At 41.4% G+C, this 18,191-nt stretch overlaps 1 protein-coding gene across 2 annotated transcripts in view; it reads left to right on the top strand.

The window, feature by feature from the left end:
- The window catches only part of rsrc1 (arginine/serine-rich coiled-coil 1), a 467,824-nt gene that overhangs the window by 68,833 nt on the left and 380,800 nt on the right, over positions 1–18,191 (top strand). For both annotated transcript variants that reach the window (XM_061878367.1, XM_061878368.1), the window contains exon 4: positions 2,748–2,930. In XM_061878367.1, coding sequence (XP_061734351.1) covers positions 2,748–2,930 — 183 coding nt within the window. The remainder of the gene's footprint in view (positions 1–2,747; positions 2,931–18,191) is intronic.

Genomic DNA, 18,191 nt, shown 5'->3' with positions numbered 1-18,191 from the left:
GTAGATATTAAGTGATCGGGTCGGCACGCAAAAGCAGTGCCTTTAAGGGGAACATTATCAGCAGACCTATGTAAGCGTCAATATATACCTTGATGGTGCAGAAAAAAGACCATCTATTTTTTTAACCGATTTCCGAACTCTAAATGGGTGAATTTTGGCGAATTAAACGCCTTTCTGTTTACCGAGCTGGAGGCGATGACGTCAGAATGTGACGTCGCCGAGGTAACACACCCACCATTTTCATTTTCAACACATTACAAACACCGGGTCTCAGCTCTGTTATTTTCCGTTTTTTTGACTATTTTTTGGAACCTTGGAGACATCATGCCTCGTCGGTGTGTTGTCGGAGGGTGTAACAACACTAACAGGGAGGGATTCAAGTTGCACCACTGGCCCGAAGATGCGAAATTGTCTGCCGCCAGACCCCCATTGAATGTGCCAGAGTGTCTCCACATTTGACCGGCGATGCTAAGGCAGACATGGCACAGAGATGTATGGATAACCTGCAGATGCATTTGCAACGATAGTCAACGAAATCAAAAAGGTGAGTTTTGTTGATGTTGACTGCCCGCTAATAAATGCTAACATGCTACGGTAATCGATGCTAACATGCTATTTACCGGCGGTGCTAAAGCAGACATGGCACAGAGATGTATGGATAACCTGCAGATGCATTTGCAACTATATTACGTTTCCTTCCACCCACATTTAATGCGAAACAAACACTTACCAATCGACGGATTTAAGTTGCTCCAGTGTCACAAGATGCGAAAGTCCTGATCGTTTGGTCCGCACATTTTACCGGCGATGCTAACGCAGCTATTCGGCCATGCTATGGCTATGAATAGCGTCAATAGCTATTCGCTCAATAGCTTCAGTTTCTTCTTCAATATTTTCATACTCCAAACATCTGTTTCAATACATGCGTAATCTGTTGAATCGCTTAAATCGCTGAAATCTGAGTCTGAATCCGAGCTAATGTCACTATATCTTGCTGTGGTATTCCCATTGTTTGTTTACATTGGCAGCACTGTGTGACGTCACAGGGAAATGGCCAGTGTCTTCGCAGAGAGCCGAAAATAAGGCACTTTAAAGCTTTATTTAGGGATATTCCGAGACCGGTAAAATTTTGAAAAAAACTTTAAAAAATATAACAAGCCACTGGGAACTGATTTTTATTGTTTTTAACCCTTTTGAAATTGTGATAATGTTCCCCTTTAAGGTTTATTGGCACTCAGTACTTCTCCTTACGTTCGTGTACACAGCAGCGTTTTAAAAAGTCATACATTTTACATTTTCCGATAATTTCCGATATTACATTTTAAAGCATTTATGGGCTGATAATATCGGCAGTCCAATATTATCGGACTTCTCTAGTTTGTATGCTCGTGCATGATCAACCATGCCGGCCTCAGGCACACATAAAAGTATACTTAACAAACTGGTCCAAATTTGAGCGCACCCTACAAAAGACGGCATCCTGCATTTTATGTTTTTCTTCTTGGACGGTGGTTGTTTTAAGGTGCACTACTTTTGCTGGTATCCCAGAAACAGTTCTCTACCAAACTCTAGAAATGGGACACCCCTTCCTTCTCTCATTCCTCTCTTCTTGTGGTCTTGGGTGCCATATTTTACACAGGTTTGTAGGACATTTCTCTTCTGAGTACAAGAATTGACTAAATCGACATAGCTTTGAACTTCAAGACAAAAAAAAAATCAGGAATTGAACTTTCTTTTGGAGTTGAAATAGTGCAGCTCTTCCCCAGCGATCGGGAATAGTCCCCCTTTGCTCCTAATTGACTGCAACAGTTGTCAGACTGTTGTCTGTTTGGATGGTGACAGGAGTCTGAAGAAAATGATTAGTTTTCTGTCAGCAGAGAGACAGCTGTGGATTTCCCAAACTGCAAACTAATAAAGGGGTTGGTGGGGGGGAAGCAATAAAGCTTGTGGACAGCAGGTTTGACTGTTTTTATAGACAAATCAATAAAATGATAGATGATGGAAAATAACGGTATCTCAGCTGCTGATTTCTACAGGGGTTTCGAATCACACGGGCATGTACACACCGACAGCAGCTCACATTGTGTTTGCTGGAATAGTATGACAAGTTGCATTAATAAGTACGTATGTTTACTTTCCTCCCTTCTTCATGTGAGGTGGAGGTCATAGTTTGCCATGCAAGTGCTGTGTGCATACAACCTTAAATAACAGAGTAAATCTTCCACTGTAAATCTTTTCGAGACCAGAGGGTCAGCACCTGGGATCAATACCGAGGATGGGTCCTCCTCTGAGCCCGCCTCTAATTGGCTCCATCACTGCTGTGTGTGTGTGTGTGGGTTTGATTTTATGTAACTGTGTCATTAGAGCCAAAGAATGAAGGATGAACTTGCACGCTAAAGGAAGCCTTTTGGTGACAGTCACAAGAATTACATTGCCTCTATTTCTTATAACGACCCCATGAAGACAGTGTTAGATCAGGTGGGCTGTCATCTGCAATCGATTTAATCTATTTTTCCACTTTTGAAGTCAGTTTTTTTTATGTTTTTATTACATAGTGTATATGTTATTGTCAAAACTATTGACAAAAGTGGGGATTACGACACAGAAGTCCATTTCTTCTATCTCCGTGGGACCGGTAATATTTGTTAGAGTAAAAATCGTGTGCATTAAAAGTGTCTCCACCTGAAATAACTGAGGAGAAATGTCTTATATAAAGATTTGGTCTAAAAGTAGCCTTTGTCTTTAAGGTCCCACTCTCGTCACCGGCGCTCCCGCAGCAAGAGCGGCAGTCGCCGAGGGAGCCACGGCCGCCGTAGGAGCCGCAGCCGCAGCCGAGACCGGAGCAACCGCGGCCGACACAAGGGCCGCGACAAAGACAAAGAGAGGGACCGGGGACGTAACCAAGGCAAGGACAAGGCAGAGAAAAAGGGGTAAGTGATGTATAACCCTCGACATACAAGTGTACTCACTCCAGCTCAATCCTGAGGTCCACTCCACAGAGGATATGCAGACTATATGAAAGGCTAAATATGAAACTTAGCCTCACATCATCCATCCTTTTACCCATCTGTCTTTTTACCTCCAATTTCCCCCCGCGATCAAACATTGCCCTGCCCCTTTCTTGTAATCACATCTCGCTCCCTCTTGTAAGAGAAGATAGAAGAGTCGTAGCTCGATGGACAAAAACTGCCTCGGTTCCATTTTTAGCAACTTTGTTGAAGTTTGACATCTTCAATCTAACTTTTTCTACTATTGCGCCACCTGCAGTTGGTGCATAACACAATTTTGGCATCTCCGGTGTCTTTAGTGCGCCCACAGAGTGTAAAAGACAACGCAATTAGGGCATCTTAGGGACAGACGGACAATGGGAAATTGCATTGTAGACTTGCCAGGTTATGTAGTCAATGCCGAGGGATACGCCGCTTTAGGTCAAACTACCTTAGAGGTATGGCTGGGCGATATGGCCTTTTATTAATATCTTGATATTTTTAGGCCATGTCACGATGCAGGATATATATCTCCATATATTGCCTTAGCCTTGAATGAACACTTGATGCATATAATCACAGCAGTATGATGATTCTATGTGTCTACATTAAAACATTCTTCTTCATACTGCATTAATATATGCTCATGTTAAACTTTCATGCAGAGAGGGAAATCACAACTAAGTCAATGTACCAAAACTGTATTTATTGAACAGTTATTAAGCAGTGGCACAAATATTCATGTCATTTCCAAAACAGAAAGTGCAAGATTGTCAGAGACATTTTAAAAACAAGCTATAAGTGCACTTTTGTGCATGATGTCACCAAGATGACATATCAAAAAAACACTAAATTAAAGTGCACTTTTAGTACAGAACACCACTAAAATAGTTTAAAACAAATAAAGTGCACTTTTGTGCATGATGTCACACAACAGTTTTTTCAAAAAAATGTCAAAAGTGAGCTGCATAATAAGAAATCAAATCGCATTTTGTACAGAACACCACTACAATAGTTAAAAACAAAGTATATTTTTGTGCATGTGAAATAAAAATGAGCTGCATAATAGGTTCCTGCGGACGTTATCTCCTTCTGTTGTTGACTTTTTTTTTTTTCATACGGCGTTGATCTGGAAATAGTTGCTTCTGCATTTTGTTGGTGTGGCACTGGCCGGAGATGTTGACATGCGGAGTTTCAAGCACTCCTTATTCTCTATCGGGTGACTTTTCAAATGATGCTACATTAGCAGTGCCGCATAAATGTTGAACATATTCCCACTTGAAGCCAAACCATCGCCGGACGATGGATCCCGTGCTGTTTTTCTCGGTAATTAATTCTTCCTCCATTTGTTACCAGACTCTCACCTTCTCTCTCTCGTATTGCCACCCGCACCTCACCGTGAGCATCACAGCTAACGTTACCATGTCGCTACCTCTCTGCTCCATGGGAGTGTGTGATGTTGCACACGTGACGTGTGTAAGAAGGTGCGCTTGGTTTACGTCTCTGTGAGAAGGAGAGACAAGAAAGAGTGTAAAAAGCATGTAGTGTAATGCCCGCAGTTAAAAGCAACTGCGTGAGAAAGCATACTCGGATATCACGATATAGTCATTTTCTATATTGCACAGAGACAAACCCGCGATATATCGAGTATATCGATATATCGCCCAGCCCTACTTAGAGGTCTCCACTACGAGAATAACATGTTCATTCTCTCCTACCATCTCATGCTTTAATGCTGCTGAAACCATTGAAATGTGAGTGTATCACTGTGGGAATTGAGTACAACAAAAAGGACTACACTTCAGCTCGATTATACATCTTTCGTTCATTAAAGAGGACCTATGTTGGTTGTAATCTACATTTGAAGCACTTCTTTGTGGGCTCCATCTAGTAGTACGCCGAAGAAGTCTAAGTATGTACTGTATATAGAATATCATAGTTGATGCTTGTGCAGTTACAGCGGCCACCGATATTAAATATACTTTTTAAATTAAACATCTGCCCTGTTTTTAATGAACACTTAAGCCTTCTATGCTTCTGTACTTCAGTGTTGGTCATTATGATAGTACTTGGAGGACCACAATCAATCAATCAATCAATCAATGTTTATTTATACAACCCTAAATCACAAATGTCTCAAAGGACTGCACAAACCACTACGACTTTGACATCCTCGGAAGAACCCACATAAGGGCAAGGAAAATTCACATCCAGTGGGATGCCAGTGACAATGCTGACTATGAGAAACCTTGGAGAGGACCTCAGATGTGGGCAACGCTTTTGCCCCACACTTGACAAATTACGGTTGTTTATTCGTCATATTCCCACTTGAAGCCAAACCACCGCCAGACGATGGAACCCCTGCTGTTTTTCTTAGGAATGAATTCTTCCTTCATTTGGACCTTTTTTCTCTCGTATTACCCCTCGTACCACAGCTAACGTCACCCATGTCACTACCTCTCTGCTACGCGATGGCGTATATGTATGTGACGTATGTAAGAAGGTGCGCTTGATTCATGTCTCTGTGTGAAGAAAAGACAACAAAGATTGAAGTGTAATGCCTGCAGCTAAAAGGAACTGCTTGAGAACGTCTCCTCAAATATCACGATATAGTCATTTTCTATATCGCACAGAGACAAACCCGCGATATATTGAATATATCGATATATCGCCCAGCCCTATGTTGATGTCTTACATAAGTGTTGTGAAGGATAGGCAGCACATATTTCCAGTATGACTGATCTGCTGATATGGTCAGAGTGCAGTGGCGTTCCCTTCCTGACGTCATCTGACCGCAAATCTACGGGAATTGCTTAAGACTTTCGAAGCGGAAAATTTAAAATGGCCGTCGGAAATTGTGGCACTTAGTGATGTTTAGACGGTATTTTTACATACTTTGTGGATTGGGAATACAACTGAATATGGTTTAATGGGTACAATGAAACACAATTAAGCATATAAAGTCAAATAGTTTTTCCACTCAACTGGTACTTAAAGGGGAACTGCACTTTTTGGGGATTTTGCCTATCCCTCACGATCCCTATGTAAGACAAGAACACATTTTTTTATTTTTTATTATGCGTTGTACATTGTAAATAAAAGCTAGTAATAGTTGGCTAACATTATAGCTAAAGGCAGTTGTCTGACAAACACATGCCCAGTTAGACTTAGAGACTTAGACTTCCTTTTATTGTCATTCAGATTTGAACTTTACAGTACAGATAAGAACAACATTTCGATGCATTAGCTCAGTGGTTCTCAAATGGGGGTACGCGTACCCCTGGGGGTACTTGAAGGTATGCCAAGGGGTACGTGAGATTTTTTTGGGAATATTCTAAAAATAGCAACAATTCAAAAATCCTTTATAAATATATTTATTGAATAATACTTCAACAAAATATGAATGTAAGTTCATAAACTGTGAAAACAATGCAATATTCAGTGTTGATAGCTAGATTTTTTTGTGGACATGTTCCATAAATATTGATGTTAAAGATTTATTTTTTTTGTGAACAAATGTTAAGAATTAAGTTGATGAATCCAGATGGATCTCTATTACAATCCCCAAAGAGGGCACTTTAAGTTGATGATTACTTCTATCTGTAGAAATCTTTACTTATAATTGAATCACTTGTTTATTTTTTATATCTTTTTTCCAAATAGTTGAAGAAAGACCACTACAAGTGAGCAATATTTTTGCATTGTTATATAATTCAATGAATCAGAAACTGATGACATAGTGCTGTATTTTACTTCTCTATCTCTTTTTTTCAAGCAAAAATGCTTTGCTCTGATTAGGGGGTACTTGAATTTAAAAAAAGTTCACAGGGGATACAAAAAGGTCAAGAACCACTGCATTAGCTCATGGTAGTGCAGGATAAAAGAGCAATAAGGTGCAGATATAAATAAATAGATTACTGTACAGATAAATATATTGCACTTTTGCATCTGCATCCACGTTTATGGATGTATGTTATATTGTCTTTATATTAGTTATATAGTGGTTTCACACCCTCCTTGACTAACAACATCTTTCTCTAAATGAAGACACTCTAACAATAACAATGTTGCTAATTCTTTGTTAATATGCAGGTCATACTATGTAAATGGAGTATTGTTGGCCGTTTTTGGATGTTTTTACAGGGCTTTTTTTGGGTGGATTAGATCAAATCCCTATTAGCCACATTGTTAGCCACCTCTTGCTAGTGTTTTTTTGTGATTTAGAACACTAATAAAAGTGAAAAACGTGTGTGCTTGTCTCACATAGGAATCCTAAGTCATGGGCAAAATGACAAAAAACAGTGCTGTTCCCCTTTAAATCATTCACAATCTTTATGTGAGACAAGCACGCACATGTTTACATGTTTTTATGCACTTTAACTTGTAAATAAAAGCTAGCCAAAGTCAGTTAACAATAGTCAATAGGAGTTGCTCTATTTCCGCTTATAAAGCGTTCTAAAACAATCAAAAGCCTCCATCAATGTTTATATACAGGCTGTAAGTATATATGTAAGGTAGTAACAGACACATTCATATTCCATCCATCCATCCATCCATCATCCTCCGCCCATCCGAGGTCGGGTCGCGGGGGCAGCAGCCTAAGCAGGGAAGCCCAGACTTCCCTATCTCCAGCCACTTCGTCTAGCTCTTCCCGGGGGATCCCGAGGCGTTCCCAGGCCAGCCGGGAGACATAGTCTTCCCAACGTGTCCTGGGTCTTCCCCGTGGCCTCCTACCAGCTGGACGTGCCCTAAACACCTCCCTAGGGAGGTGTTCGGGTGGCATCCTGACCAGATGCCCGAACCACCTCATCTGGCTCCTCTCGATGTGGAGGAGCAGCGGCTTTACGTTGAGCTCCTCCCGGATGGCAGAGCTTCTCACCCTATCTCTAAGGGAGAGCCCCGCCACACGGCGGAGGAAACTCATTTCGGCCGCTTGTACCCGTGATCTTATCCTTTCGGTCATGACCCAAAGCTCATGACCATAGGTGAGGATGGGAACGTAGATCGACCGGTAAATTGAGAGTTTTGCCTTCCGGCTCAGCTCCTTCTTCACCACAACGGATCGATACAACGTCCGCATTACTGAAGACGCCGCACCGATCCGCCTGTCGATCTCACCATCCACTCTTCCCCCACTCGTGAACAAGACTCCTAGGTACTTGAACTCCTCCACTTGGGGCAGGGTCTCCTCCCCAACCCGGAGATGGCACTCCACCCTTTTCCGGGCGAGAACCATGGACTCGGACTTGGAGGTGCTGATTCTCATTCCAGTCGCTTCACACTCGGCTGCGAACCGATCCAGTGAGAGCTGAAGATCCCGGTCAGATGAAGCCATCAGGACTACATCATCTGCAAAAAGCAGAGACCTAATCCCGTGGCCACCAAACCGGAACCCCTCAACGCCTTGGCTGCGCCTAGAAATTCTGTCCATAAAAGTTATGAACAGAATCGGTGACAAAGGACAGCCTTGGCGGAGTCCAACCCTCACTGGAAACGTGTCCGACTTACTGCCAGCAATGCGGACCAAGCTCTGACACTGATCATACAGGGAGTGGACCGCCACAATAAGACAGTCCGATACCCCATACTCTCTGAACACTCCCCACAGGACTTCCCGAGGGACACGGTCGAATGCCTTCTCCAAGTCCACAAAGCACATGTAGACTGGTTGGGCAAACTCCCATGCACCCTCAAGAACGCTGCCGAGAGTATAGAGCTGGTCCACAGTTCCACGACCAGGACGAAAACCACACTGTTCCTCCTGAATCCGAGGTTCGACTATCCGGCGAAGCCTCCTCTCCAGTACACCTGAATAAACCTTGCCGGGGAGGCTGAGGAGTGTGATCCCACGATAGTTGGAACACACCCTCCGGTCCCCCTTCTTAAAGAGAGGAACCACCACCCAGGTCTGCCAATCCAGAGCAACCGCCCCCGATGTCCACGCGATGCTGCAGAGTCTTGTCAACCAAGACAGCCCCACAGCCATATTAACATGTAATATTTATTATTCTACGGCGTATTCATTTCAGACGCACCACAATGTTCACTTTTCCCTTTAAATACAGTTTGTGTGCATCATGCATCAGTATTGATTGCTAACTGCTAAACAAGATATGCGAACTATGAACATAATAAAACAATTACTGTACAATATCTGCTCTCACAAGGATGCCGACTGATGGGATGTTTATATCTTCCCATCTATGTAAAAAAATGTTTCCCTAATGCTCCCATGTAATAATAAAAAAAGGTGCTGCAAACAAACCTCTTTTCGGTTGTTTCTCACTTTGTCGGGGTCTGAGTTTAATGTCAAATGTGTCCATTCATGGCCACATCTTTCTAATATCCAGGTTAGAGTCAGGATTTATAATATAGAATTAACTTCTACCAACAGAAGAGGCGATGCAGCGGCAGCTTAGTACCGTATGTCAATATAGCAACATAAGCCAGTTCCCTCTGTGTGATCACGGCGCTGCTAAAAACAGTTTGTCTGCTAATACTTAGTTAATATTCAGGTCACAACATGTAGATGGGGGTATTGTTGGTGTTTTTTTAGAGGGCTTAGTGGGATGAATAGTGTTTTCCCATCAGCTGCATTGTTGGCAACCTTGCACTTAACATATTTTACAAATTAGAATTCATGCATGAAAAGAAAAATGTGTTCTTGTCTTACATCGGTAAAAAAAAAAAAAAGTCATTTGTTTAAATAGAATAGAATAGGAAGTACTTTATTGATCCCTGGGGGAAATTCAGCACCACGGTTTGCTTACAATAGACAATAATAATAATAAATAATATAATATATATCATAATATATAGTATATACAGTTGTGATCCAAATTATTCAACCCCCACACAATTTTGGTGTTTTAGCAAGTTGGACATTTATTCCGTATTTTGTTTACAGTCATATCAAATAAAGATGTGTCAAATAGACAAATGCAACTTACATTGTAACACTAAAATGATTCAACCCCCTAGTTCCATGCATCTTTAGTACTTAGTAGAACACCCTTTGGCAGTAATGACATCCTTCAAACGTGATACATATTTTAGGTATTTTAGCCCATTCCTCTTGGGCAAAGGCCTCCAGTTCATTCATATTCTTGGGCTTGTGTGCTGCAACTGCCTTCTTCGAGTCCCACCCCAGGTTTTCTATGGGATTTAGGTCTGGCGACTGTAAAGGCCACTCCAGAGTCTTCCAGCCCTTTTTCTGCAACCACTCTGTTTATTTGGAGATATGCTTGGGATCGTTGTCCTGTTGGAAGGTCCAACGTCTCCCAAGCCTCAGCTTCGTCACTGACTTCATGACATTTGCAGCTAATATATCCTGCTAGGAAATAGAATTCATAATGCCTTGAACGCGCTGGAGATTCCCGGTACCTGAGGCAGAGAAACAGCCCCAGAGTATGATTGACCCCCCACCATGCTTAACAGTAGGCAAGGTGTTCTTCTCTTTGTAAGCTTCATTTTTTCTCCTCCAGACATAACGTTGATTCATAGGCCCAAAGAGTTCCAGTTTTGTCTCATCACTCCATAGAACAGTTTCCCAAAACCTTTGGGGTTTGTCCAGATGATTTTTGGCATACTGGAGTCTATTTTCTTGTGCCTGGTAGTCAGAAGTGGAGTACACCTTGGAGTTCTGTCATGGAGGCCTTCATCTCGTAGTGCACGCCTTATTGTCTGGGACCAAACCTGCGTTCCCCCCTCTGCAATGTCCTGTTGTAGTTCCTCAGCTGTTACCCGGGGGGTTTTCACCACTGTATGCTTCAAATTTCACACAGCATACTCTTTCTACCACGCCCAGGTAGTGTTTCCACTGTGCCTTTAGCTTTAAACTTGCGAATTTTGCTTCCAACTGTGTCTCTTGGAATGTGTAATGTCTTTGCTATTTTCCTATATCCACATCCTTTCTTATGAAGAGTAATTATCTCCTTTCTTGACTTCTTTGACCACTCCCTGGACTTCACCATGTTGCAAATACACCGTTGACCATCTACAAGAAGCTGAGCGTCACAGTCTTTTTCAATCAGTTTAATTGTTGCTCGTTATGGTTCTAATCACATCTACAGGTGTTTTCAACACCTGATTGGAAATACCTTTTTCAAATTCTGTTCTTAAGAGTTATGATCTTCAAGGGGTTGAATCATTTTGTCAATGAGATAGTGAGAGAAATGACACTGTTTGGTATGTTATAAAATATAATGTTGTAATTTAAGTTGCATTTGTCTATTTGATGCATCTTTATTTGATATGACAATAAACAAAATACGGAATAAATGTCCAACTTTCTAAAACACCAAAATTGTTGAATAATTTTGAACACAACTGTAATATATAATATGTGAGTAATATAAATATATTCTACATTTAAGTGCATTCAAGAATGAACATATGCATTATACAGTCTGATGGCCGTCGGTATGAAGGACCTCCTGTGTCGTTCCGTGTTGCATTTTGGGAGTCTGAGCCTTCCACTGAATGTGCTCATTCTCTCCGCAAGGTCTGAGTGTAGTGGGTGGGAGGTGTTGTCCATAATGACTAGGAGTTTTGCTAGACTTCTCCTCTCTGACACCACCGCCAGAGAGTCTAGCTCCACTCCCACCACGTTACTGACCTTCTTTACCAGCTTGTCCAGTCTGTTTGTGTCCCTCGCAAACAGACTCGTAGAACATCTTCACCATCTTTGTACAGACGTTGAAGGATCCTAGCCTCCTGAGGTAGTAGAGGCAGCTCTGTCCCTTCTTGTAGAGGGCCTCCGCATGTTTGTACCCATTCAGCTTGTTGCCGATGTGTACACCGAGGTATTTATAATCCTCAACCATGTCCACATCCACCCCCCTGATGGAAACAAGGGTCGTGGGAGTACTCCTCCTCCTTCCCAGGTCCACAACCAGCTCCTTGGTCTTCGCCACATTGAGCTGGTGGTGGTTCTTTCCACACCATGTGACAAAGTCCTCCACCAGTGCCCTGTATTCCTCATCATCACCATCCCCAATATACCCTACTATCGCAGAGTCATCAGAAAACTTCTGAAGGTGGCAGGACTCTGAGTAATAGTGGTGTAAATGGTGAAGAGGAAGGGGGAGAGGACTGTGCCCTGCGGGGCCCCGGTGTTGCTGACCAGCCTGTCAGAAAGACAGTCCTGCAGTCGCACGTACTGTGGTCTGTCAGTCAGGTCATCTACAACCCAGGACTCCAAGGGGGCCTCCACCTGCACCGTCTCCAACTTAGCCAAAATGCATGAACTTTATGATATCACGCCTTGGCATTGTTTAACACGGGTATCCAACAGTGTAAGAAAATACATAATTCATCATAGATCCTTTAAAAAATATATATATATATATTTTTAGCTCATTAATTACATTTAAAAAAAATAATACGCCTGTGTGGGTTCCCTCCGGGTACTCCGGCTTCCTCCCACTTCCAAAGACATGCACCTGGGGATAGGTTGATTGGCAACACTAAATGGTCCCTAGTGTGTGAATGTTGTCTGTCTATCTGTGTTGGCCCTGTGATGAGGTGGCGACTTGTCCAGGGTGGACCCCGCCTTCCGCCCGAATGCAGCTGAGATAGGCTCCAGCACCCCCTGCGACCCCAAAAGGGACAAGTGGTATGAAATGGATGGATGGAATACGAAGATCTTACTACTTACAGTCAAGCCCGGAATTATTTATACCCCTGGAAAATAGTCTAGTTTTTTAATTGTAAATAAACTCTGAGAAACGTTTTCCCATGATAATAATATCTTCTGGGAGACCTCTGTTGTATTTCTAAACAAGAAAAAAAATATGCTAGTTGATTAAAAATAACAAAGTAAAAAAAAAATGCCAGGTGTGAATAATCCATCCATCCATCCATTTTCTACCGCTTATTCCCTTTCGGGGTCGCGGGGGGCGCTGGCGCCTATCTCAGCTACAATTGGGCGGAAGGCGGGGTACACCCTGGACAAGTCGCCACCTGTTGGACTGTAAAAGCTTTACTTAACTGTAGAGAATAACATGGGACCTTCTTTTCCTATCGGCCAGCATCAGATTTTTCTTTTTTCCCATCACTATGGACTAGACTCTCACTATTATGTTAGATCCACTATGGACTGGACTTTCACTATTATGTTAGATCCACTATGGACTGGACTCTCACTATTATGTTAGATCCACTATGGACTGGACTTTCACTATTATGTTAGATCCACTATGGACTGGACTCTCACTATTATGTTAGATCCACTATGGACTGGACTTTCACTATTATGTTAGATCCACTATGGACTGGACTCTCACTATTATGTTAGATCCACTATGGACTGGACTTTCACAATATTATTTTAGATCCACTATAGACTGGACTCTCACTATTATGTTGGATCCACCATGGACTGGACTTCCACAATATTATTTTAGATCCACTATGGACTGTACTCTCACTATTATGTTAGATCCACTATGGACTAGACTCTCACTATTATGTTAGATCCACTATGGACTGGACTTTCACTATTATGTTAGATCCACTATGGACTGGACTCTCACTATTATGTTAGATCCACTATGGACTGGACTTTCACAATATTATTTTAGATCCACTATAGACTGGACTCTCACTATTATGTTGGATCCACCATGGACTGGACTTCCACAATATTATTTTAGATCCACTATGGACTGTACTCTCACTATTATGTTAGATCCACTATGGACTAGACTCTCACTATTATGTTAGATCCACTATGGACTGGACTCTCACTATTATGTTAGATCCACTATGGACTGGACTCTCACAATATTATTTTAGATCCACTATGGACTGTACTCTCACTATTATGTTAGATCCATTATGGACTAGACTCTCACTATTATGTTAGATCCACTATGGACTGGACTCTCACTATTATGTTAGATCCACTATGGACTGGACTTTCAGAATATTATTTTAGTTCCACTATGGACTGGACTCTCCCTATTATGTTAGATCCACTTTGGACTAGACTCTCACTATTATGTTAGATCCACTATGGACTGGACTCTCACAATATTATTTTAGATCCACTATGGACCGGACTTTCACAATATTATGTTAGAACCACTATGGACTAGACTCTCACTATTATGTTAGATCCACTATGGACTGGACTTTCACTATTATGTTAGATCCACTATGGACTAGACTCTCACTATTATGTTAGATCCACTATGGACTGGACTCTCACTATTATGTTAGATCCACTATGGACTGGACTCTCACAATATTATTTTAGATCCACTATGGACTGGACTTTCAGAATATTATTTTAGATCCACTATGGACTGGACTCTCCCTATTATGTTGGATCCACTTTGGACTAGACTCTCACTATTATGTTAGATCCACTATGGACTGGACTCTCACAATATTATTTTAGATCCACTATGGACCGGACTTTCACAATATTATGTTAGAACCACTATGGACTAGACCCTCACTATTATGTTAGATCCACTATGGACTGGACTTTCACTATTATGTTAGATCCACTATGGACTGGACTTCCACAATATTATGTTAGATCCACTATGGACTGGACTCTCACTATTATGTTAGATCCACTATGGACTAGACTCTCACTATTATGTTAGATCCACTATGGACTGGACTCTCACTATTATGTTAGATCCACTATGGACTGGACTCTCACAATATTATTTTAGATCCACTATGGACTGTACTCTCACTATTATGTTAGATCCATTATGGACTAGACTCTCACTATTATGTTAGATCCACTATGGACTGGACTCTCACTATTATGTTAGATCCACTATGGACTGGACTTTCAGAATATTATTTTAGTTCCACTATGGACTGGACTCTCCCTATTATGTTAGATCCACTTTGGACTAGACTCTCACTATTATGTTAGATCCACTATGGACTGGACTCTCACAATATTATTTTAGATCCACTATGGACCGGACTTTCACAATATTATGTTAGAACCACTATGGACTAGACTCTCACTATTATGTTAGATCCACTATGGACTGGACTTTCACTATTATGTTAGATCCACTATGGACTAGACTCTCACTATTATGTTAGATCCACTATGGACTGGACTCTCACTATTATGTTAGATCCACTATGGACTGGACTCTCACAATATTATTTTAGATCCACTATGGACTGGACTTTCAGAATATTATTTTAGATCCACTATGGACTGGACTCTCCCTATTATGTTAGATCCACTTTGGACTAGACTCTCACTATTATGTTAGATCCACTATGGACTGGACTCTCACAATATTATTTTAGATCCACTATGGACCGGACTTTCACAATATTATGTTAGAACCACTATGGACTAGACCCTCACTATTATGTTAGATCCACTATGGACTGGACTTTCACTATTATGTTAGATCCACTATGGACTGGACTTCCACAATATTATGTTAGATCCACTATGGACTGGACTCTCACAATATTATGTTAGATCCACTATGGACTGGACTCTCACTATTATGTTAGATCCACTATGGACTGGACTCTCACTATTATGTTAGATCCACTATGGACTGGACTTTCACTATTATGTTAGATCCACTATGGACTGGACTCTCACTATTATGTTAGATCCAATTTGGACTGGACTTTCACAATATTATGTTAGACCCACTCGACGTCCATTGCATCTGCAGTCCTCTCCAAGGTTTCTCATAGTCTTTCACATTGACATCCCACTGGGTTGTGAGTTTTTCCTTGCCGTTATGTGGGCTCTACACCGCGGATGTCGTTGTGGCTTGTGCAGCCCTTTGAGACACTTGTGATTCAGGGCTATATATAGAAACATTGATTGATTGATTGATTGATTGATTCCTTCCAGGTCAATATCTCGGAATGCAGCCGCCTTTTTCTCTTCAAACTCCACCCTAAACATTGACTTCACAGATACCATGTCAGCTTTGCAGGCGGGGCATGTTGTGGTTATGGCCCAATATTTCTTCACAATCACCAAATCACTGGTTTTCCCTGAGTAGACAGAGGAGTCAATGATTTGAGGTGAGGCGTTTATTCGTTCAAGTGGGTGACATACCTGATTGATTATTTCAGGCACGGCTTCTATTTAGAGTAATGTTTTTGTGGTGGATACATGTGTTGTGGCAAAATTCCTGCTATTTGCTGCCGCAGTTGGTATTGCTGGAAAATAACTCTTTCAACATAGAGTATTATTTTATACATTCCAAAACCTCGTTGAATGGTGATTGATGTTTTTGTGCTTAAGTGTGCATTCCATCAATTAATGCAGGCAGACCATCTGCTCAGCCACACATCAGTCATCATTAACATAAATATGAATTGCTTGCTTCAACACTTAATGTACTTTCAGTCCTCAATAAGATACTCTATATTTCAATAAATTAGATCTACTCTAATGCAAAAACCCCTGTGGGTGTGGGATTTACTGTGCATTAACTTAAAATTGTGTAAAGGATGGGAATGAGAGATGTCCGATAATGGCTTTTTCGCCGATATTCCGATATTGTATCTTAATGACCGATTTCGATATCAACTGATACCGATAGCTACAGTCGTGGAATTAGCACATTACTATGCCAAATTTTGTTGTGAGGCCCTGCTGGATGCGTTAAGCAACATAACAAGATTTTCTAAATGAATCAACTCGAGTTATGGAAAAAAATGCCAACATGGCACTGCCATATTTATTATTGATGTCACAAAGTGCATTATTTTTTTTTAACATGCCCTAAAAAAAGCAGCTTCTAATTTGGGACATGCATGAGGAGCATGAGGAGGTTGAGGTGGGCGGAGTTGGGGGGTGGGGGGGTTGAGGTGTGTGTGTGTGGGGGTTATTTTAGTGTCCCGGAAGAGTTAGTGCTGCAAGGGGTTCTGGGTATTTGTTCTGTTGCTTTCATGTTGTGTTACCGTGCAGATGTTCTCCCGAAATGTGTTTGTCATTCTGGTTTGGTGTGGGTTCACAGTGTGGCACTTCTTTGTAACAGTGTTAAAGTTGTTTTTAAGGCCACCCTCAGTGTGACCTGTATGGCTGTTGACCAAGTATGCTTTGGATTCAATTGTGTGTGTGTAAAGAGCTGTAGATATTATGTGACTGCCTGGCACGCAAAGGCAGTGCCTCTAAGGCACGCCCCCAATATTGTTTTCGGGGTGGAAATCAGGAGAAATTCGGAAGAATGGTTGCCCCAGGAGATTTTTGGGATGGGCACTGAAATTGGTGAGACTCCTGGGAAAATCAGGAGGGTTGGCAAGTATGACTGGGAGAAGCAACTGCTCTGTACCACTCCATACAGCGGCGTTTTAAATAGTCTTACATTTTACTTTTTTATACTGATAATTTCCGATATTACATTTTAAAGCATTTATCGGCTGAAAATATCGGAAGTTTGATATTATCGGCCATCTCTAATGGAAATAGTGTTGATGCAGTCACATGTGACATAAGTGGAAAAAGACACTGTCATCTCGGCCACACTTTGACCAATAGTCTAAAGCGCTTCAAGAATACTGTAGGAATGTCTGTTTGGCGCTCAGTTGCAGACTGTTGAGGATTACACCTCATGTGCCGCCTTGTTGAGTGGAATAGTTAATAATAAATGTGAACAGTGGCCGCTCAACCTGAGCTACTGTTTGACAGGGAAGACTCCCCACAGTCTGTCAAACATGTAGCAGAGCTGCAGCTGCTGCGTTTAATGACCACCGGCGCAGCTCAAGTTAGCCGCTTCCTAAGCTCCGAAATGTAATAAAGTGGTTTTCAACACATCAATGTTTAAAAGGTAAAGGTGCTAAAATGGATTTCGATATTTTTCCACGATATAGGGAAGCACAAAAAATGTAAATCTTGGCTTTATTTTTTTTAATGTAAATATTAGGGGTGTGGGAAAAAATCGATTCGAATTTGAATCGCGATTCTCAAGTTGTGCGATTCAGAATCGATTCTCATTTTTAAGTAATCGATTTAAATTTTTAAATTTTTTTTTCAATCACTCTAACAAAACAAAGCAATACCATAACAATGCAATCCAATTCCAAAACCAAACCTGACCCAGCAACACTGCAATAAACACAGCAATTGAGAGGAGACACAAACACCACACAGAACAAACCAAAAGTAGTGAAACAAAAATGAATATTATCAGCAACAGTATCAATATTAGTTATAATTTCAGCATAGCAGTGATTAAA

Source organism: Nerophis ophidion, linkage group LG18 (assembly GCF_033978795.1).
Source record: "Nerophis ophidion isolate RoL-2023_Sa linkage group LG18, RoL_Noph_v1.0, whole genome shotgun sequence".
In the NCBI taxonomy this organism is placed as follows: domain Eukaryota; kingdom Metazoa; phylum Chordata; class Actinopteri; order Syngnathiformes; family Syngnathidae; genus Nerophis; species Nerophis ophidion.
The sequence above is the reverse complement of the archived record's forward strand: the minus strand, read 5'-3'. Positions and strand labels throughout refer to the sequence as shown.